Source organism: Ascaphus truei, chromosome 3, assembly GCF_040206685.1.
Source record: "Ascaphus truei isolate aAscTru1 chromosome 3, aAscTru1.hap1, whole genome shotgun sequence".
NCBI lineage: Eukaryota > Metazoa > Chordata > Amphibia > Anura > Ascaphidae > Ascaphus > Ascaphus truei.
Window position 1 is genome coordinate 373,397,845 of NC_134485.1, and position 24,095 is coordinate 373,421,939.

General features: G+C 45.2%; 1 protein-coding gene across 1 annotated transcript in view; it reads left to right on the plus strand.

The window, feature by feature from the left end:
• ATP8A2 (ATPase phospholipid transporting 8A2) overlaps nucleotides 1-24,095 on the plus strand; it is a 691,321-nt gene that overhangs the window by 112,251 nt on the left and 554,975 nt on the right. Inside the window, exons 18-20 of the mRNA XM_075592224.1 lie at nucleotides 2,389-2,438; nucleotides 2,910-2,979; nucleotides 22,908-22,992. Coding sequence (XP_075448339.1) covers nucleotides 2,389-2,438; nucleotides 2,910-2,979; nucleotides 22,908-22,992 — 205 coding nt within the window. The remainder of the gene's footprint in view (nucleotides 1-2,388; nucleotides 2,439-2,909; nucleotides 2,980-22,907; nucleotides 22,993-24,095) is intronic.

A 24,095-nucleotide genomic window follows, 5' to 3' on the forward strand; every position in this document is an offset into this window, starting at 1 on the left:
GCAATTCGAACAAGTGAAGACTAAGGCCGAGTCCATGGTCCCTGCTGGCGTGCTGAAGCGGGTGCTTTCCCTGGCCTTGCGGTTGCTTACTGCAAGCGCTCTCAGCAGCCGTCAGGGGACGGTCCGGGGGGTGGTCCGGGGGCGGGCGCGTCACTGGCCGGGGGCGGGCCTGTGACGTCACGGAGCTGGTTCGCCCTCATTGGGCGAACCGTTCACGTGACCGGCCTGTCTCGCTGGCAAGCGGGGGAATTTTAAATTCCCCCAAGACCTGCGCTTCCGCAAGCGCGCGGAAGCGCAGGTGAGCCCCTACTAAAGCTGCTCTAATTGCAGCTGTAGGGGCTCAGTGCTGAGCGGGAGCGCGCGTCAGCACGCTTCCGCAAGCACGCAGCAAACATGTCCGGGGCCTTATGCTCAGCCAATTTGGTAGAGGGCTGGCTGAGCATGTAAGAGAACAGGAGCCAAGTGGCTGCTTGCTTGAATTAGGGCAGGAGTATAGGAGACCTGCCCACTAGGTAGCATCTGTCCAATGGCAGACAGGGGCGGAGTAGACAGCAGGTGTGAGTGATGAATGTTCAGGAGCATTTAACCCCTCGCGTGTTACTTGCACAGCGGCGAGACGCATCATCCGTGTCCTCGCTGGGCGGGACGCAGGGGCGGGGCCTAAGCCCGATCCTGGAGCTGCTTCTTTGTCGAGTCGTGCGGCGTCCCTGGATGGTTTGCGATACGTCGCCCATGTCATCACGGGGGAGGGGCCTAACGCCAATCCTAACACTTCTGTTATCTGGTGGGGAAATAAAGGTAAATGGCACACAGCATGTTAAAGAATGCTGGTGCCAGATTAGGAGAACATTTATCTTAGAAACTGCATAATACTTCTGTAGTAACATATGTATCACATCCTCAAAATGGGTAACATTTATTACATGATCAATTGAAATGTCATTGGTTCATTTGCTATCAATTCTAAACTGTATTACTGTACAATATTTTAATGTCTACACTATTCTTCCATACACTACAGAACCTTATGAATTGACAAATGTGGACTATTGCTATCTTTATACAGTGTTCGGTAATAAAGATGTGTCAACCTGTCTATGCCTATATTGTATATCTAAATGAGCTTATTTGCATATTCACAGTAGCTTATTTCCCAGGCATTTCATGTGTGTTTACGGTTATCTATCTGCATGTTGTACAGTTTGGGAAGTATATAAATCACTGGGTACTCTACACTGAGCAATGTGAAGGAAGGTGCTGGCATTGCAAGTTGACCCGAGCCCGAGCCTAGTAAAAGGCCTGTAAAGGATTTTTATTGTTTAACTCCTAGGGCAGGGGTTTCCAACTTTTTTTGTAATAAGGAACCCTCTAATTATATTGTGAAATTCTGCAAAACCCCAAACTTCTCTAATAGCGCGCCTGAGATCAGATGCAGTGTATGGAAACCAAACCCTCTCTAATACTGTAGTTTGTCTGAGATCAGAGCATTGTAAGGAGACCCCAACCCTCTCTAAAAGGCATCTGATCTCAGATTTGCTATTAAGGAACCATAACCTTAGGAACTAGTGTGCCTGAGATCAGATACATTGTAAATTCTTCTGTATTTGGTTCCATTTTCAAGTGACCTGAAAATTGTAGGGAACCCTTAAGGCAAGGGTGCGCAAACTTACCAACATGCGCCCCCCTGTCTCCTCTCCCCTCCAGCTCGTGCCCCCCCTCCCTGCATGGCTCCGGCATCAAATGATGCCACAGGGTCATGTGATGTCACGTTGCCATGGCACCGTGACGTCACATGGCCCCGTGGCATCATTTGATGCCGGTTGTCACAGAGAAGCGTCGCTAGAACTCCAGGTAAGTGAAAAGTTACAGAGGCCTGGCGCGATCCCCGGCATTTTTTTAAAAATGCCTTTGAAGAAGCGCGGGGCCTCTGTAACAGCCGCTCGAAAATCTCGCGCACTCACTTTGCGCACCACTGCCTTAAGGGATGCCCCGGAGCCCAAGGTTTCCTAGGAACCACTGTTGAAAAACACTGTTCTAAGGAATGGTGTTCTGTATATCACCTCGGGCCAACACATACTGTAGGGTAAGTAGCAGCTTCACTTGCAGTTCCAGGGAAAGGTAGAATTCTAGGTTTAAGTCTTAGAACAAGGCTGGAAAAGCCGTCGCATGACACTGTGATTAACTACCTTCAAGCCTACATGTACAGTAGGTAAAGTTTGAAATAATCATGTCACCAGGACTTTTCCATAGAGTGAATGCAGCCTTTATTACTAAATGATCAAGCATGCAGATGCAAGCTGTTTGCCAGAAGGTGGTGCTCTTACCACAGTTATCTATGTATGTTTTGCTGGCTGCAAATACGTTTATTTGTATTATTTTTTTGTCCAGATGGGGAAGGAACAGAGCTTTGAACTTCTCCATGTGCTCGAATTCTCAAGGTAAAATGTGCTTTCTTTATCCGCAATGTATCAATCCTCTTAATTGCAAGATCTCCCTTGTACAGTGTATTTATATTTTCGTTCATACTGGCTTTTACCACAGTCCATATTCAGCACTATGATGTATATTATTAAATCATTATTTAGTCATTCTAAAAAGTAATAATACCTTGGGTTACATTAGCCTTTTAACCACAAGAAAAATATTCCCAGTGAATTAAAGAGTACAAGAAAATATATTCTTTCAGGTATAATTTTCAAGTACAATAAACGTCAAGTAGAAAAATAATGAATCGAGTCTTGTTTATTACTAAAGCCTTATATAAATTCTATTTATTCAGTAATTTTGAAAACCTAAACATCATAGTTGATGAGAATAATGTGAATAATCCAGATGGTTGGTACAGATATTTCCCCTTCAGTGTGATGTATTTTATTCACTAGTATGATCATTATTTTTATTTGTTATAGCGACAGGAAGAGGATGTCAGTAATTGTCCGAACTCCATCGGGGAATCTACGTCTTTACTGCAAGGGAGCTGTAAGTGTGTGCTCTTTTCTTATTGTATTTGGGTCCATGTGTTGCGGATACGTCCTGCATTCATGTGATCAATGTTAATTCTTCTGGTAAAAAATATAGAGGCTATTTCACTGTGTTATCCATGCTACAGATATTTATGGATTTGCCATGAAATACTAGTACTGGCATACCCCGCATTAACGTACGCAATGGGACCGGAGCATGCATGTAAAGTGAAAATGTACTTAAAGTGAAGCACTACCTTTTTTCCACTTATCGATGCATGTACTGTACTGCAATCGTCATATACGTGCACAACTGATGTAAATAACGCATTTGTAACAGGCTCTATAGTCTCCCCGCTTGCACACAGCTTCGGTACAGGTAGGGAGCCGGTATTGCTGTTCAGGACGTGCTGACAGGCACATGTGTGAGCTGCCGTTTGACTATTGGGCGATATGTACTTACTCGCGAGTGTACTTAAAGTGAGTGTCCTTAAAGCGGGGTATGCCTGTATTTAGTCAAGTGGATTTTTCTCATGTGTACTTAAAAGTCCACACATGGGATGGTTAAGAAAGAGAGTAAACAAAAATAATCCCCTCCCCCCCTTTTAATCAAGTACATTAACATTGTGAATTATGCATATTTATTCATATATTTTTAAAGGAAAACAAACGATCAAGATATGGACAAAAATTTACACCGTATCAATTTAAAAAAAAATCTAAAATCATTAGCGTTGTGCACATTATTCTGCAGAGCATTACAAGTGGAGATCAAGAAAGCAACAAAAATAATAATGGAGGTTGAAATAATATCAGGTTAAGATTATGGTTCCCAGAAAGTATACCCTGAGGTAACTAACATTTATATCCAAATTCTGTAATGCTATAAAGCATTTCACTAGAATAAGTCATGGTTTATGGTGGTTAGCTTAACATAGGACCGTACCATATGTCTCATGGGTTTCCACTTTCTGTACTTCAGAGTATGGGGAACTACCTCTATCTGGAATAACTCGCCTCTCAAATTAATGTTCCAGATTCTCAACACCAGAGCACACAGTGGGTTTGGTTTGTCCCTGATATTCTGTGAATCATAGGAGGACTATGAAAGTGTGTGTGAGAAAAGCATCTGGTCACCCATGGGTGCCAATGCAGGAGCTGCCTTTTAAAATAGTTAATCATGCTACCTCATGTATTTAATTATGCTTTTTATATGAAAACGGCATCTGTATGGAGTACCAATTTTGCCATAATTGTACCACTAGAAGCTGAAGAGCAAGCTTGGATAATTCATAAATTATTGTTAATGCATCATAATAGTTTGCATACAAAGATACAGGGCCTCATGCAGTAAGCAGCAATAAGCCACTTTATTGCCAAAAAAGCCTACTGCTATTCAGTAAGCCCCAATAAGTCGGCAATAAGAGAGCTTTTCGGCAATTTTTTTTGCCAAAAAAAAAAAACATTCACCAAACGCGATTTAGCTTATCGAGGCTAATCGCCGCTCTAGAATTGCGATTTTCTCTCCAAATCGTCTCACCAGGAAAAGTTGGTAAGAAGGTGGTGAGAAGCTCCCGATAAGCGGCGAGAGGGGACTTAGGGGAAAAAATGAATTTTTCCTGCATTGGATTGATGCCGGGAGACTCCGGAGAGGATACTCATTAATATCAGCACTGGAGACCCCCGGCATCAATCCCATGCAATAAAAATGCATTTACAGTCAACTTCATTACCTTAGTGACGAACCGCTAAAGCAATGAAGGGGTTAAGGGGCAACAGCAGCTTTATGGGGGGCAGAGGGGGTGAGTGAAGGGGGTACTTGGCCTTTCACTCACCCCCTCTGCCCCCAATAAATATTACAATATGTATTAAGCACCAATACATAACCCACCCCCTGTACCTCCACATAAAACCATTTTTATATAATTTCACAGCATAAATAAAGTAAATAAAACCGTTCTACTTACCCCTGCCATCATGAAGGGCATCCTCGTCAGCATACTTCAGAGGCATGTCCTCCGAAGCCAGCACAATACATAAAAAATATAATCTAATGGCCCCATAGCCCTTAATCACTGTAGCGGTTAATAACCGCTATAGTAATTAAGGGGTTAACCCCTGTCCACCACTACCCACCCTGGAGGCCACATGATACAGCCTCCAATCAGATTGAAGCTGTACCATCTGACCCAAAAATGTGACATCATAGGCCATATTTAAGGACTTGACGCCTCATTTGAGCTCAAGAAGCCGACGTGACAACATTTTGTTGTGGATCTACCAGGGGGTTTGTGGATTAACAGATGAAGATTGAAGATGAAGAGAAGCAAGAAATAATTACAGATGAAGAAAGAAGGTGTTAGAAGATCAAAGAAAGAAGAATTTTGTTACCTGGCCAGGATCTTCCAGGTGGATGGAATTGGATGCCGGTACGAGAGCTTCCTGATACCCCTGGATTCGGAGGGCCAACGCTTCTAAAGGTAAGTTAAATATTGAATGTATGTAAATGTATTTTTTTTCCAGGATTTTCAAAATGTTTTTGTTTATGTTTTACATTGCACATTGACTCATAATGTATTAATCTGTACCCATTATGGGTACAGATAAATACATTATTAGCCAATACATTTTTTGGGGCAAATGCTTGCTTTGTATTGGGTGTTCTTTTTTCTATTTGTGATTATTCTGTGGCTGTGTTTCTATGTCATTTTGCTGGCTTGTGTTGTATTTTTGTTTTGGATTGATTAGCGGTTTAAGGAATGATTTCTTGTGTTGGCTCCTTGCTTTTAAGTGATGTGTTGGATAGTGGATTTAATAATTAATTGATTTGTTGGCTACTGTTTGAAATTAATTACTTGATTCGTTGGTTACTGCTTCTTTTTATTTAATTGGTTGGCTACTGTTTTTAATTATTGAATAGTGTTTTTTAGGTGCTTGTGTTGTTGAATTTTAGCCTTCATGCTTTTGGATTAAGGTCACCATTGAGTGCTATAGTGTCTTATCATGCCCATATTATATGCCACTATGCCAATCCATGGGTACAGGGTGGGTATAGTGGGTCCGGGGTGGGTGGTTAGGCCTCCAGGGTGGGTAGCGGAGGACAGGGGTTAACCCCTTAATTACTATAGCGGTTATTAGCCGCTATGGTGATAAAGGTCTTAGTGGCCATTAGATTTTATTTTTTTATGTATTGTTGCTGACATCAGAGGACATGGCCCTGCAGTATGCTGACGAGGATGCCCTTCATGATGACAGGGGTAAGTATATAGTTTTATTTACTTTATGCTGCTTGGCTAATGCTTGGCTAATGCTTTATGCTGCTTGGCTAATGCTTGGCTAATGTTTGATTTAATAATGGGCAAATGAGCTGTTATCTATATCTGGATAATAGTTATTGTACTGTATGTGTTTTGGTGGGGGGCAAGGGGGAGAAGGGATGTGTATTTTATTGCAATGTATTGCATATTTATTTATTTTACAACAGGGTTGGTACTGCAGGCCAACGGGGGGGTCCACCTGGGGACCCTTTTGGGGCCTCCGGACACCCGTGGGAACCACCCGAGGACCCCCAGACACTCGTGGGGCCAGCCTGGGGACCCCCGGGGACACCTGCCAATCTATGTTATCAGTCCTGTGTGAAATTAAATAAAAATGGTTTTATGCTGGGGTACAGGGGGTGGGTTATGTATTGGTACTTAATATAATTGTAATGTTTATTGGGGGCAGAGGGGGTGAATGAAGGGCCAAGTACCCGCTTCAATCAACACCTCTGCCTTCAATAAAGCAGCTATTGTGCCTTAACCCGTGGGGACTACCCGGGGACACCTGCCAATCTATGTTATCAGTCCTGTGTGAAATTAAATAAAAATGGTTTTATGCTGGGGTACAGGGGGTGGGTTATGTATTGGTACTTAATACAATTGTAATGTTTATTGGGGGCAGAGGGGGTGAATGAAGGGCCAAGTACCCGCTTCAATCAACACCTCTGCCTTCAATAAAGCAGCTATTGTGCCTTAACCCCTTAATTGCCTTATCGGCTAACCGCTATGGTAATGAAGCTGCTTTAATGTAATTTTATTCATACTGTGCGGGAGCAGGGGGTCTCATTAGCTGGACTGCATTGATTTCAGGCTCAGGGACCACCTGCTTCCCGAGTTACAGGCCCAGATATGGAGTGCTCTTATCTTCATTATTTAAATGTCCCGCGGACGATTTAAAAATGTCTGTGATACTGGCACCCAATGCCCCATACCAGGGCCTGTAACTCGGAAAGACAGGGGTCGCTGAGGCTGAAATCAAAGCGCTTCATCTCAGGAGACCCACTGCTCCCGCACACTATTGATAATAATTACATTAAAGGAGCTTCATTACCATAACAGATAGCTGCTACGGTAACAAATGTGTTACATTTTTTATTATGGTTTTATTACTAGTGTATTGTAGCAGGGGGTCGCCGGAGCAGAACCTTGTTGATTTGAGGTCCGGGGACCCCCTGCTTCCCGAAATACAGACCCCCTTATGGGGTGCCGATATATCTCCTATGCATTGAAATGTCCCACATCACGTGACCGTGGGAATCAAAAGCATAGGTGATACCGGCACCCCATAACAGGGCCTATATCTCAGGAAGCAGGGGGTCCCCGGACCTCAAATCAATGCAGTTCTGCTCTGGAGACTCCCTGCTCATCTACACTAGTAATAAAATTTAAATGAACATATTTTTTTTTATTTTGGTCAAAATTTGCGCATAGAAAGGCTCTCTCTGCAGCAGATAGAACTCGCCATGTGAGCCCTTTTCGGAGGGGCGATCTTCTCGTCATGTTTTCAAATGTTGCTATCACTGGTATTCGGGACTATCTGCATACTGTAATAGCAACGCTGCCAAAAATGGAGATTTAAAAACCCCGGCGATTTTTTTTTTTTTTTTTTTTTTTTTTTTAATCGGTGCTTACAGCATGTCTTGAACTCATCTTTCAAACATATCTTAACATTCCGAATTCTCCATTGTTGGGCTACCACCCTATTTTGTCTCTTCCCCGGCCCCACCCTCCTTCCGACATTGTTTGTTCTGGCTGCCGCCAACACAAGGCTCCTGGACCTAGCCCTCCCTGATGTCAATGGAATGTGGCAAGATTATTTTGTTCAGTATATCTTGAAAATAAGACATGAATGGAAAATATATAGAGGCAATAAGTAATATAGGGAAGAGGAAGGGCAGTTTACACAAACAATATTTTAGGCTACTGAAGTGAACCTTCACCATTGAGAGGTGCTTACAATTAGCCAGTAAAGCTGTGATAGAAAGGCGATGGCCTTTTGGTGGTTTCTCATTTGTGATGTAATGTGATATTTGGGATTCTCCTCCCTCTTCCTTACACCTTATCACACCCTCTTTCCTTACTCCCCTCCATCAATTATCCCCCTCTCACTCAATCCTGCTTCACGTGTGTATGCATTTATATCTTTATTTGTATAGCGCCATCCATGTACATAATGTATCACAGCAGTAATAGATGCAACAAAATAATATGAGACATAATGGAAATAAGTGCAACAAATATAAAAGTAAACATTAGTGTAACGAGTATTCCCTGTGAATACAGACACTACTACCTGCTGTGTATACCTGTTTGGCTCTCAGGAGCCTAAGCCTCCGCTCGGGGAGCCTGGGGTACATAAATATAACACAATCTCGTGGTGCAACGCCTCCACCAGCGATGGCTCCTGCCAGAGGAGGAGTGGTTCCGGCAGGATAAATATATATATATATCACTCCACACACCGCATGTAAAATAACCAATGACTTTACTGTATAGCATATACTTATTCATAAATCAACAGGTGTCCCTCTCTAGAGGAGACACTGACTACTGCATCTCGCAGGACGCTCCCACATACACCAGGTGATCCCACCCCGTGTCCAATACCCCACACAATATGTCCCGCACCCTTAAAGAGAGATGATATGTGTGACTGCGCAGCCACTAGTCCCATATTAATAATATATATGTAGGATCGTTGGTGCACTTGGTGAGGGTTACCTGGTGAGCACTCCAGGGCCCGGGCCTGCCAAGGAGCTTCACAAAGGATCCGAAGGCTGACGAAAACAGGAAAAACTGTCCGGGGTGATCCCACCCGGATGGCTGCTGCAGCGGTAGCGGAGGTCTGAGCCCAATACTCTGGATGGACGTGCAGCGTCCGCTGTGTCCCTAACTGACTCTGTGTAGTAAGGGGCAGGGTCCCTAGCCTGGGGCCTGTCCCTACAACACTCAATACTACTGGTGACTCAGGGCTATCTGGGGCCTAGGGTGCTGTTGGCCTAGTGCAGGGAGTCACTGACTCCTGCACCCTACCTCCTTCCTCTAGCTGCTCCTGGCGCCGACTAACGTGCTCCAAACCCCGCGAAAAGTATCTATTCTCCTCGGCAGGGAGATGCTGTAGCCCTATTAATTCCCTGGGGTCACGTGGGGCGCTCCTGAGGCTCATGGGAAATGTAGTCCCTTCTGTGAGCCCTCTCCTGGTAGGCTAGGGTTCGGGCGCTTCCTGCTCACGCATGCGCAACTGTCCCGGCCACCCGAACCTACTGCGCATGAGCAAAACTATCCAAGATGGCGGTGCCCTGCACGGGAGCCGCCGAGAGCCCTAACGACATGCCCGCGGCCCTAACAACCGGCCGCTCGCGTCCCCGGCAACCTCCGCACCAGTTCCCATCTGCCCCTCACTTCTGCAAGCGCCGACAGGTCCGCCATTGGCTCGGCGGCACCCGCGATCGCCAGCTAGGTGAGGGAGGGGTGATGGGCAGAGGGGGTCATGGCTACATCCTCCCCCTGGTAAAAACCCCAACGTCCTCGCTTGGGACACAACTCAATATAACTATGTACAAAAGTTATATAATGAAAATGGCACAACATCGTTATATAATAAAAATGCAACAATCAATGCGATCTTCACTTATCATCTCTAGATCAGATTGCACATTTCAATGAACATCACAATGACGGACTGCATTCTGCTGCGAGACCACTGCTGAGCCTCATAATGGGGTGCCCCAATTTGAGCATAGGTTACCCGATTTGGAGGGTACCTGACTCTTTGGCTCCTACGGAGCTGTTCTTCAGCAACTCCCTCTGGGGAGTAATAAGTACAGTCCTGAGGCTCAGCCTCTTCCCTTGAGGGAGAAAGGTCTCTGAACAGTTTCTGTTAGGCACAAAGCACGGGCTCTGTGGATCCAAAGGCTGGCATGTTGGTGCCACCTTAGTAGGCGTTGGCCTACTGGGCCCTTTACCTGTAGCTCCTCCGGGAGATGCTCCTTCTGTGGAATAGTCCCTTTGAGAGGGTCCTTCCATAGGGTCTTCAGGAGTTTCAGAGTGGGTTTCGTTATTTACTGTCTCTTGACCCATCTCTGATAAGTCGGACTCACCATTGAGCGGTGTGGCCAGTATTTCTGCTTCTTCGTCTCCCACTTGGGGGATGGGGAGAAGGTGATTACGATGCCAAACCTTTACCCGGCCCTCTGTGTCTTTGATGCGATAGACCGGGAGGCCGGGCATCTATGACTCTACTTCATATACACCGTCTCTCCACCGGTCCGCCAGTTTATGTTTTCCTGGGACTCCCAGATTACGAAGCAACACAGCGCCCCCAGGACGTAGCTCCCGATACTTGACTTTATTGTCATATCGTCTCTTATTGCCAGCATTCAGTTTAGCTGTAGACTTCTCAGCCTGTTGGTACGCTTGCTGCAAACTGTCCTTTAGCCTTTGCACATACTTGAAATGGGTAGCATTGTGTATCCCATCCGTTGATACTCGAAGACGCACATCTACTGGGAGTCTTGCCTCCCGCCCAAACATGACGAAGTATGGGGAGAATCCAGTGGACTCATGACGAGTACAGTTGTACGCGTGTACCAAAGCTTCTACATGTCGACTCCATTCCGTTTTCTGCGCACCCTTCAGGGTGCCGAGCATGTCCAACAAGGTCCTGTTGAATCGTTCAGGCAAAGCATCTCCTTCGGGGTGGTACGGAGTCGTCCGGGATTTGGCGATGTTCAGCATTTTGAGTAATTCTCGGATCAGAGTGCTCTCAAAATCTCGCCCTTGGTCGGAGTGAAGTCGGTTTGGAAGACCGTAGTGAACGAAGAACTTCTCCCATAGTATTTTTGCGACTGTGATGGCCTTCTGGTCTTTTGTGGGGAAGGCCTGAGCATACCGGCTGTAATGGTCCGTGATGACCAGCACGTTACAGATTCCTCGGGTATCTGGTTCAAGACACAAAAAGTCCATACACACCAGGTCCATTGGACCAGAACTCTTGAGATGGGCCATGGGTGCTGCTCTGGTAGGCAAAGTCTTGCGTTGGATGCACCGGGAACAACGGCGGCAGTTCTGTTCCACCGCTTCCCGCATCTTGGGCCAGAAGAACCGGTCTCGGACTAACCCAAAAGTCTTCACTACACCGAGGTGCCCATGTTCATCATGTAGAGACTTCAACACCATATATCTCAAGTTTTGGGGTAGAACCAGTTGTCGCCTATCAGGGTGGTTGTGATATTGGACTACCCTATAGAGCAAGCAATTGTCTATCTCGAACTTGTCCACTTCACACATTAGCAACGCGATCAGGTCTCGGCGAGCACTCTTCAGTAGAGCTGGATTCTTTCTTTGAACAGCTTGCCGAATGATGCTGATTACTGGATCTCTCATTTGATAGTCCACTAAGTCTTTCCATCTTATGACTTTGTCATGGGTTATGTTCATTCCCTTGGGATCGCAGTAAGCGGCGGGAATAGCCTGCGACTGGCATCCTAACGAATCTGCAACTCGTAGTTCGGAGAAGGCCACTTGATCATTGATGATGGCCGCTATGCTACACATTGCTCGCATCCCAGGCCCGGGGATCTCTTCCCATTCATCATCATCGGGGGTAGCACTTAATCCTGGTCGTCGTGATAGAGCGTCAGCTCCAATGTTCAAAGGCCCCGGCTTGTACTTCAGAGAGAATCTGTAGTTACATAGGGTTGCCAGCTATCGGTGCCCTGCTGCATCCAACTTGGCTGAAGTATTGATGTACGTGAAGGGATTGTTATCCGTCCTTACCTCAAACGTAACACCATAGAGGTAATCATGAAGTTTCTCTATGATCGCCCATTTGAGAGCCAGGAACTCTAGCGTGTGTACAGGGTATTTCTGTTCACTGGGTGTCAGACTGCGGCTGATGTAGGCTACAGGCCGAAGACCCTCGGGGTGCTTCTGATGCAGGACAGTGCCCATTGAGACTGGCATCCACATGCAGAACGTATGGTTGTTCTGGATCGGCATACGCAAGCACTGATGCTTCAGTCAGGCTTTTCTTCAAGTTCAGGAAGGCCCATTCACACTCGGGCGTCCACTTATCGCCAAACGGTTGACGGGCCGATGTGGCCTTCCTTCTGGTATCTTCGGGGTATATCTTCAGCAGATTGTTCAGGGGTTTAGCTCGACTAGAGTACCCTTCCACGAAGCGACGGTAATACCCACAGAAACACAGGAATGATCATGGTTGCTTCAAGAGCAAGGGGAGGCATGGGGGTCCCAGATATACTAAAATATTACCAGGCTGCCCAATTGGGGCAGGCGGTGGTCTGGAATGCTGTTACGAGGCTGTTTTGCTGGCTGGGTATTGAATCCCATTATTGAGGGGGTACCCCACTAGCAAAATCCCTTTGGTCCCCCAGGGGCAGGATTCAGATACTAAAAGATAAAAATTGGGCCCAATGGGATACATGTGGATCATCTGGAATAGAACCAAAGAAAGATTATAAAATAACCTCATCACCATCCCAATTAACGCCTCTTCTCAATAACCGAGATTTTCCACCAGGATGTGAACCAAACAGTTCGACCAGTACAATAATAAAAACATCCAGATAGTAGCAGACCTTCTGGGTAAGTGGAAGATCCTCAGTTTCCAGGAACCTTGCAATAAATATGAGGCCCCTGACCTTCATATATTTAAATACATTCAGTTAAGACATTTTATGTGAAAAATATCCCATAACGCAGCTTTTCCTGAGATTACCAATTTTGAGTCATACTGTTAGAGGGGAGTTTATCAGATAAGGCTGATTACGAAAATGTACTTAAGAATGGAGGCGTCAGGAAACACCCCAGATCATAATTACATGCTCAAGTGGGCCGAGGATTTAAATGTTACTATAGACAGAGATGAATGGGAAGATATATGGGAATACGCGGCCAAAACATCAATCTGCACCATGACAAAGGAAAAGATATATAAAATCCTATTTCACTGGTACCTAATTCCAGATAGACTTAGACAGATTTACCCAAAAGTCCCAGATCTTTGTTGGAGGGGCTGCGGACAGAAAGGAGATATGGTTCACATATGGTGGACGTGCCCCGCAATACAGAAATGTTGGCTTATTATCCAAAAAATCATAAGAGACACAACAGAAGAAACGATCCCAGTATAACCCCTCATATACTTATTGGCAAAGCCAGTAGAAGATATAAGCCAGCCACTGAGACGGCTAATCTCATTCATATTGACAGCAGCCAGGTGCTCAATCGCAGCCTCATGGAAAAAAATAGCCCCACCTTCCAGACGCACAGTAGAGAAACAAATTAACGAGGTAATGACCATGGAGAACAGCCTTCATGAAACAATCAACAGATACCTTTTATAGAACATGGAAACCATGGATCGAACACTAAAATAATCAGAAAGAGAGGTCTGGCTGATACTGGGCTGGGGACGGAGAGGATGAGGGACTCTCCCCTTCTCCCTCCTCCGTTACCCTCCCCCCCTCCCTCCCACCCGCCTTACCCTCCCTTCCTCCCTATGGTTGTTTTGTCGTAATATAATTTATTTGTAGTTTTTTGTCTGTCCCCCTGTACAAGTTTGATAAACAGCAATGGCATAGCTCAACTGCTTGGATTGAACTAGAGGATCGCTAAAACCACATTTATGTACCAGCTAACTACTGGAAATATTGACTGTTGGACGTAGATATGGAAAGTCGATTCTTTGCATCTGATACTTGCTGTAAAATATTGATTTCATATATGCTGTAAAACACAATAAAATTATTTGAAACAAAAAAAGGCAACATCAACGAGAAGGGTTTCATAACATTCATTTTATAGTCATTTTGTAACATTTCAGTTCCTTCTATCATGGCTATTTGAATAGCTTTTATTTTCTTTTTACAGTTAAAAATAAAATACCAATTAATAACAAATTTAAGTTAAAATAAAGCCCTGCTGCTCACCTGTGTAACATCTCCCTACTGTTGGTAATACTGTATATGTTAGAAATAAATGCAATCGGAGTAGTGAAACAAGAACTATCAAAAATTGTACACTGCATACTTAATTTATCCACACATTTACATTTTACCCAATCAAAGAATGTTGCAGTAATAAGTTCTTTCACAGTGGAGTACAGATATTTGGTATGTAGTGTGTGATCAGAATGAAAAAGAAATGTTAGTTCATGCTCGTCTAGTTACAGTAGATTGCACTTTACCACAACTGTTTTTTATGTATTTCTCTCCCTCCTGTTTCACTCCTACCCCCTCTCTGCTTCACTCTCCCCCCTTTACTCCTCCCTCTTCCTCACTCCCTCACACCCCCTCTCCTCTCAGTCTCCCATCCTCCAATTACCTCCTTCTCACTCAATCCTGCTCCCTTAATCCCCCCTCCCCCTGGCCACACACACAATCCCCCCCCCCCCAATAATTACTCCCCCCCAAAATACATTCAACCCCCCAATAACAAAAAACCCCACCCCCCAAATACATACAAAACCCCCACCTCCCAAATACATACCAAAACAAAAATGTCACTCCCCAAATACATACAACCCTCCCACCCCCAAATACATGCAAAACACACACTTACCTTGGAGATGATCTCAGGCCTCTGGTGCCCCGGCTTTCCCCCAGCTGCTGCAGGCCTCCTGGCAGGATTCTCTCTCCCACGCTTTTCGAGTCTGCCTCTCCATCACTCTCATGCTGGTGCGCGTGCCGACATCAGAGAGAGGCCCTGCGTGGGAAAGTGAGGGAGGCCTGCAGCTGAGGAGAGCCAGGCCCGGCGACCAGACAAAGCATTTGGGCACGAACTCTAGCTGGGCCCAGCCTTTGTTCGGCAGCCAGAACCTCTTGTTGCCACCGAGCACCGGCTCTCCCCAGCTATGGGCCTCCCTCACTGTCCTGCGCCGAGCCTCTCTCTCATGCCGGTGCGTACCAGAAGCTGAGCCCAGCTTCGGGCATGCACCGGCATCAGAGAGAGGACCTGTGCAGGACAGTGAGAGAGTCTGGCGGCAATGAGAGAACAGCTGAACAAAGAAGTTGGGCCCACGCTCTGACCAGGCCCAACTTCCAGCTCCGGCCGACCGGGCTCCCTATAGCCACCGGGCCTGGGATACTTGTCCCAGCTTTCCACCCCACCACCCTGCTTTCACCTCTACTGCTCTCTCTCACCTTAAACCTTTTCCCTCACTGCCCTCAAACTCGGTATACCCCAAGCACCCTCTCTCCCCACCTTTAAGTCAAATCTCCAAACTCGCCTCTGAAATGTATTTATTTATAAAAATGTTTTACCAGGAAGTAATACATTGAGAGTTACCTCTCATTTTCAAGTATGTCCTGGGCACAGAGTTATGATGACAAATACATAGTTACTGTACATTAAGTGAGCAGGGTTATACATTATAAATGATGCATTTCATTATGCTGGACTCAGGGCTACTGTCCCACACCCACAGTCACTCCTGCCAGCCATTGCGGCCAAGCACTGCCATGTACTGCACTTACTCCCTCACCTGCTGTCTCTGTAAGTCTCACAACATACCACTTAGATTGTAAGCTCTTTGGGGAAGGGATTTATTTTCCGATTGTCTGATTTTGTCTGCTGCACCCATATAATGCCCTGTACTGTATTGTCTCTTTTGTAAAAGGGCCGAGTACCGCTGTGGGCGCTACTGTACATAAATAAAGATGTACATACATAAGAATAACAAAACTTTTTAACTGATTTAGAAGAATAGTGGGCTTTTGTTCTTAAAAAGATACAGATGAGCCTAATTTATGTTGCCAAGAAAGCTCCACTTTAACTAGGTCACTTTGGGAAGATTATAACAAATATCTTTATGGTAACCAACTATAAACATATTTATTACTTCTGTTATTTATACATTGAATTTATTCCTGCATGTCAAAATGACTTATTGTGCCTGTAAACCTCATAGAAACCAGAATCGGTGTACCAAAGAAACTCATTTGCCTGTTTCTCTGGGTCTACTTTAGTGAGATAAGGATACAACTGTATTTCTATTCAGGAAAAATAAATAAATAAATATATTATATATATATATATATATATATATATATATATATATATATTGTGACAAACGGCTTACTCCGGGGCTCCGTCGTTTGTCCGGGACTGTTTAGAACACGGTCTTTTAGGGTAGGTTAAATGATGAGGCGTCACGTACTGTTCCTTTAAACAGGCTATGCCTGGTTTATTCAGTCCCAGGCACTGAGACTGCCACAGTGCATACAACAGAAAACAGATCAAAACAAAAGCTGCTCACCTGAGCGATAACTTAACTTAGATATCCCTGACTCAGGGTTGGAAGTGGCTTTTCCACTTCCAACATCAAAACATGGTACTTTTGCAGTCTTACACAAATGAACAGAAAGATTGAACCTGTTTGGGGAAGAGGCTTCTCCCCTCTGTAGTTCAGCAGCCTTCCAGCCTCCTGGCTCTTGTGGGGAGACCAGAGCAAACAGGAAATCAGTCTTTCATACCTGATTCCTAATTAGCATGACAGGAGACAGAAATCAGGCAGCAGACAAACTCTGGTCTGGATCTCTCATCCCTCAGTTCCAGCGCTTGCCAAACTGTGGGATGGAGTGTATGTATTATAAGGCTGCACTCCCAGGCCAAACAGGATAGAAACTGTCTAGTATCCTGGGAGCCCTATATACGGAATTTATTACCATCCCCTGGTTTCTGTCACATATCCTCCCCCCCAGCTCAGACCTCGAGGGATGAGCGACCATGGATATTAGGGAGTGCATCCTTGACAACCCGTCAGCATTGCCATGTTTGTGCCCTGACCTGTGTTCCACAGAAAATTTAAAGGGTTGTAGGCTTAGGAACCACCTGGTCACTCTAGCATTCTTTTCCCGGTTTTGACACATCCAGGTAAGGGGTGCATGATCTGTGACCAACCGGAATTTTCTCCCCAACAGGTAGTATTTGAGCGTCTCTACAGCCCACTTTATTGCGAGACACTCTTTCTCTACTATGGAGTAATTTTTCTCCTGGGGATTTAGTTTCCTACCTAAATAAAGGATGGGGTGCTCCTCACCTTGAGACTCCTGGGAGAGTACCGCCCCCAGCCCTACCTCAGATGCGTCGGTTTGGACTACGAACTCTTTGGAGAAGTCAGGTGTGACCAACACTGGTTGGGCACAGAGAGCTTCTTTCAGGCTTCTAAAGGCCTGTTCGGTTTCGGGGGACCACTTTACCATTAGCGGTCCTCTTGCTTTTGTGAGGTCAGTTAGTGGGGTTGCCTTAGTTGCAAAATTGGGAATAAACCTTCTATAGTACCCAATTAAGCCCAAAAAGGTCCTTACTTGTTTTTTTGTAACTGGCCTTGGCCAATTTTGTATCGCCTCCACTTTGAGTGTTTGGGGTTTGAGTAAACCTCTGCCAATAGAATATCCCAGATACTTGGCCTCCTCCAGACCAATAGTGCATTTAGCGGGGTTAGCAGTTAGTCCAGCAGACCGGACTGCGTCAAGCACAGCTTGGACCTTTGGAAGGTGGGATTGCCAATCTTCACTATGGATTACCACATCATCCAGGTAGGCGGCAGCATACCGAGCATGTGGTTTTAAAATTTTATCCATCATTCTTTGGAATGTGGCGGGAGCTCCATGTAAGCCAAAAGGCAACACCTTATACTGAAAGAGGCCGTCTGGGGTTGAGAAGGCTGTCTTTTCTTTTGCCCTTTCTGTGAGGGGAACCTGCCAGTACCCTTTTGTTAGGTCTAGGGTTGTGAGATATCGGGCTTTGCCCAGTCTCTCTACAAGTTCATCTACCCTGGGCATAGGATAAGTATCAAATTTTGACACCGCGTTTAGTTTCCGGTAGTCATTACAAAACCTTGTTGTACCATCTGGCTTTGGGACTAAGACTATAGGGCTGTTCCACCCACTTTGGGATTCCTCAATTACACCTAGTTTTAGCATTTTTTTAACCTCTAAACTTATAGCCTTTCTTTTGGCCTCTGGGATTCGGTACGGTTTAAGGTTAACTCGGACCCCCGGTTCAGAGACTAAGTCATGTTCAATTACGCTAGTTCTACCTGGCCGTATAGAGAAGATTTCTTTGTTTCTTTTCACTAAATTCTGAACCTCTCGTTTCTGATGAACAGACAGTGTTTCAGCTATGCTAACCTCTGGGTCAGTTTCTTGATTCTCTGACGGACCTGGGGGTACTAGGGTTAACAAGACTTCTCTATCTTTCCAGGGCTTGAGTAGGTTTATATGGTAAATTTGCTCAGGTTTTCTCCTACCTGGCTGTCTTACCTTATAATTTACTTCTCCCACTCTTTCCAAGACCTCATATGGCCCATGCCATTTAGCAAGGAATTTACTCTCCACGGTGGGAACCAGAACTAGTACCCTATCACCTGGAGAAAAAATTCTGACCCTAGCACCCTTATTATATGTATTCCTCTGTGCTTCTTGAGCTTTCTCCATGTGTTCCCTCACTATGGGTAGGACTGCAGCAATGCGGTCCTGCATCTGGGCAACATGCTCTATTACACTTCTGTAAGGGGTAACCTCGTGTTCCCAAGTCTCTTTGGCTATATCCAGTAAGCCCCTTGGGTGTCGGCCATACAATAGTTCAAACGGGGAGAAGCCTGTGGATGATTGGGGAACTTCCCTAATGGCAAATAACAGGTACGGTAACAAACAATCCCAGTTTTTCCCATCTTTATCAACCGCCCGCCGTAACATGCTCTTTAAGGTTTTATTGAACCTTTCCACTAAACCATCTGTTTGTGGATGATAGACTGAGGTTCTGAGATGCTTGATTTTTAGGAGTTTACATAGCTCTTTCGTTACTTGGGACATAAATGGTGTTCCCTGGTCAGATAGAATCTCTTTAGGAATCCCGACCCGGGAAAACAGAACTACTAACTCTTTTGCTATGTTTTTAGCTGAGGTGCTACGTAGGGGAACTGCCTCCGGATATCGGGTGGCATAATCTAATATTACCAATATATGCTGATGTCCCCTAGCAGACTTTATTAGGGGTCCTACTAGATCCATAGCAACCCGGTCAAATGGTACCTCTATTATGGGAAGGGGTACCAATGGGCTGCGGTACGCCTTGAACGGGGCGGTGATCTGACATTCTGGGCATGAGGAACAATAATTCGTAATTTCTGCCAGAACCCCAGGCCAATAGAAGCTTCGGAGAACCTTTTCTTTTGTCTTTTCCACCCCTAGGTGTCCCCCCAATGGATGACTATGTGCGAGGTGTAATACTACGTTACGGAATGTCCGTGGTACCAACAATTGTTTAGTTGTAACTGATTTCCTTTTATCAACCCGATATACTAGGTCGTTCTCTACCTCGAAGTAGGGGTAAGCAAGTGACCTATCTGGTTGGCCAGGAGTACTATTCTGGTCCCGTATATTTCCCCTTGCTACCGCTAATGTGGGGTCCTCCCACTGGGCCTTCTTAAAACTCCCAGGACTGACCTCTAGGTCAGCGAGGGTCTTATCCGGTTCTGGGGTGGTAAGTGTCTGCTCAACATCTTGATTTGGGGTATTCCCTACCAAAGTAGTGATGGGGAAGGGAATTTTACAGCACTCCTCCTTTTCCCCCTTCTTATTTGGGCCCTCGTCAACCTCCATTTCTGAAAAAGGGAAAGGATTTGTTTCTTCTAATACTTCGTTATGGTCCGCTATTGAACTCTGGGCGCTATTCTGAGCGGGGGACCACATTTTTAGAAAATGGGGAAAGTCGTCCCTATTAACACATCATGTGCCAGTTTGGGTACAATACCCACCTTGAAATCTAAAGAACCAAACTCTGTTTCAAAAAAAACATCAACAGTGGAATATTCATGATTATCCCCATGTATACAACAAATTGCCACTCTTTGTGAACTGTTTCCCTGTTTCTTCTTAATGGGCAAGAGGTATTCGGACACTAGTGTGACCATGCTCCCAGAGTCAAGAAGTGCCCGCATTCTCCACCATATGTGACAAACGGCTTACTCCGGGGCTCCGTCGTTTGTCCGGGACTGTTTAGAACACGGTCTTTTAGGGTAGGTTAAATGATGAGGCGTCACGTACTGTTCCTTTAAACAGGCTATGCCTGGTTTATTCAGTCCCAGGCACTGAGACTGCCACAGTGCATACAACAGAAAACAGATCAAAACAAAAGCTGCTCACCTGAGCGATAACTTAACTTAGATATCCCTGACTCAGGGTTGGAAGTGGCTTTTCCACTTCCAACATCAAAACATGGTACTTTTGCAGTCTTACACAAATGAACAGAAAGATTGAACCTGTTTGGGGAAGAGGCTTCTCCCCTCTGTAGTTCAGCAGCCTTCCAGCCTCCTGGCTCTTGTGGGGAGACCAGAGCAAACAGGAAATCAGTCTTTCATACCTGATTCCTAATTAGCATGACAGGAGACAGAAATCAGGCAGCAGACAAACTCTGGTCTGGATCTCTCATCCCTCAGTTCCAGCGCTTGCCAAACTGTGGGATGGAGTGTATGTATTATAAGGCTGCACTCCCAGGCCAAACAGGATAGAAACTGTCTAGTATCCTGGGAGCCCTATATACGGAATTTATTACCATCCCCTGGTTTCTGTCACAATATATATATATATATTAAAAAAAAATAGAAGAAAAGAAGCGCCAAATCCTAGTGCATTACTGTGCAAAATGATATATTTAATTCCCAAAAAGGCTCAATAAAATGAACTCACAAACATAGAACAAATAAAAGCATGTTATGAGATATACTCATGCTCCAAGGACCAGGAAACGCCGCTTTGCTGCTGTGATTACTCCGTGACACCACTGGATCCAATGCTGCCTTCGTTGCTCACCGCCTGCAGGAACTAACGTATCAGGCACTCCGCAGTAATCTCTCCCAGGGTACACACCAACAAATGATCTTTGGTTCCCACCGGGGATAGTACAGAGGCGGCACATTTTATTTGAGCTCGGCTAGTTCCGTAAGCCGGGAGATGTCCCGGCTTGCTAGCCGAATCCCCTCGGCGTGCCGCGCGTCACCGATGCGCGGTCACGCTTCATCGGGTGCCTGCGCCCCCTGCGCGCGTGCCCAGGGCTCCCCGAGGGAGCCCTGGTGTCCCGCGATGTGGGGGACGGCGGTGGGGGGTTCCGGGGGACCCGGCGGACCCGGAGAGGGGAGGGCGAAGCCCCGATCGGAGGGCGCTCCTCCGAGGCTTCGGCGCCCGCCCGGGACACAGGTAAATGCTCAAATAAACTTGGCCGCGACAGTAGATGCGGCGGACCAGCGGATGACGTCACACGGATAGTAATGGATACCGTACCGGTGGAAATACCGAGCTGTTCAAAAGCAAGCGTTTACAAAGATCCACAGCACACCTTCCCTACGCGTTTCATCAGATAAACTGACTTCTTCAGGGTTGGCTCTGGGTGTGTAGTAAGATATATATATACACCCATGAGTCCAATTAGCTAGATTGAAAATAATTGGCAAAACCTGTGTAGGCAATCAGCATGACTAGATAGTCTAAGTATATACATATACTGCTAGATCTCCACAAATGGATGTTATACAAATCACAATAACATGTATTAAAATTGATTGCATTAATCACTTTACATACTGTACATGCTCCGGTCCCATTGCGTACGTTAATGCGGGGTATGCCTGTATACATATATATATATCTCTATCAAAAAGAAATACACACAAGTGCACACCTGGGGTAATTATAATAATAATAGCATGTTCTTGTATAGCGCTGCTAGATTTACGTAGCGCTTTACAGAGACATTTTGCAGGCACAGGTCCCTGCCCCGTGGAGCTTACAATCTATGTGTATTGGTGCCTGCGGCACATGGAGATAAAGTGACTTGCCTAAGGTCACAAGGAGCCAACACTGGGAATTGAACCAGGCTCCCCTGCTTCAAACTCTCAGTGCCAGTCAGTGTCTTTACTCACTGAGCCACTCCTTCTCCCAGTGCTGGCAACAGCGACGCAACGTCGCGTCAAAACAAATGCATTGTCGCCAGCGCTTATAGTGGACACGACGGAGCGACAGCGCCACCAAAATTCTGGTAGTCAGTGGAATTTGATTTTTGGAGAGACGGTCTCCACATGTGACTGGCTATAAGCCAATCAGGGAGCTTCTCTGCCCGTCTGCCTTCCCCCTTGTTGACGTCACTGGCCTTGCAGCCAGCGACGTTTCCAGAATCTGAAATACAACTTTAGCAATGGCGACGGGTGACGTCATCGCGTCACCGTCGCGTCGCCGTATGTATAAGCGCAGCCTTTAAGTAATTTGTCACAAAAGAAAAAAAACAAAGTAGTCACTTTAATGCGAGTTAAAATCACTGGGTACCAGCAACCATGTATTCTGGTTAGATATCAAAAAACACGTTTGGGATAGGGGTGCGCTAGAGTACCGCCGTGTATCCAGGCCAAGAAGGACACAAAAACCACGTGACCGAGGCGTTTTGTACTGAAAGTACTTCCTGATGTCACGTGGTCTTTGCGTCCATCTTGTAGGGATGCTGGCAGTCAATGTGTGACCATTAACCGTGGAGACAAATATCCATTGCATGTGCATAAGTATGACACACTCAGTTGTTTAATAACTTTTTTATTTTTTTTATTTTACAGGATAATGTCATTTTTGAGAGATTATCAACAGATTCTCAGTATCGGGAGCAAACACTAAACCATCTTGAACAATTTGCTACTGAAGGTAAACATGCTATTTTTTTCTCTCATGAATGGATTATTTTTTGAAACGTTACTTGCAAATAAAATAATGTTTATGACCATATATATTTTATATACAGGTATACTAACGTAATAATAACTTTTATTTCATATAGCGCTTTTCTCCCAGTGGGACTAAAAGCGCTTCAGAAACACAGTGTGCAGTGCGCAGCACATAGGAATGTTACAGACACAGGTCCCTGCCCCGTGGAGCTTACAATCTATGTGTTTGATGCCTGAGGCAAAGGGAGAGAAAGTGACTTGCCCAAGGTCACAAGGAGTTGACACCGGGAATTGAATCAGGCTCCCCTGCTTCACACTCAGTGTCGTTGTTTACAGAGTCAGTGTCTTTGCTTGCTGAGCCGCTTCGTATGTGTTAATATATATACACGTTGTGTTAATACATGTTAATTTTTCTGTTTGCATAATGTTTAATTAATATGTGCATAACAATTAAACATCTTATGCAAACAGTAAGATTACCACGATTTACATCTCATCAGCAGCCATTACAATGTATGTAGAAAGAGTATGAGATGGAAAAGGGATGATTTGCAGTGCAGACTGGCATAGACATTCGTTTCACTCCCATTTACATAGATGGGATCTATTAAATGAACAGGGAATAGAAGGTGTACTCTATGTTTCTCCTAATAATTTGTCGCCAGCTTCACAACACAGGGGCAAAAAGCAAACAAGGTCTTGAGAAATAAAAAAAACCTTGCCGAGATTCACAAAGTGCCAATGTCTGGTGTAACTGGCACTGACTTAAATAGCAGTTTACGCCGTGTCAGGGAGGAATTCCCTGCATCGGCACTTAGTGACTCTTCTCTCCTAGAAATGGTTGCCACTCCCCTAAGCAAGACCTAAAGGGTCAATCCCTACTAGGATCAAAGTGTACTAATAGCAATGGCATGTTTAAGGGGGTTACATCAGGGTGATTCATGCCGTTTTTACCAAAATGTGACCCCTGGAAGTAGTAGTTTTGAATTTGTAAAATAATTTTTACATAATTTTTTTAATGTAGTTGGTAAACATACTGTAGTGAGCTGAGATTTCTGTCTGATATCACTGCGAGTTCAACAC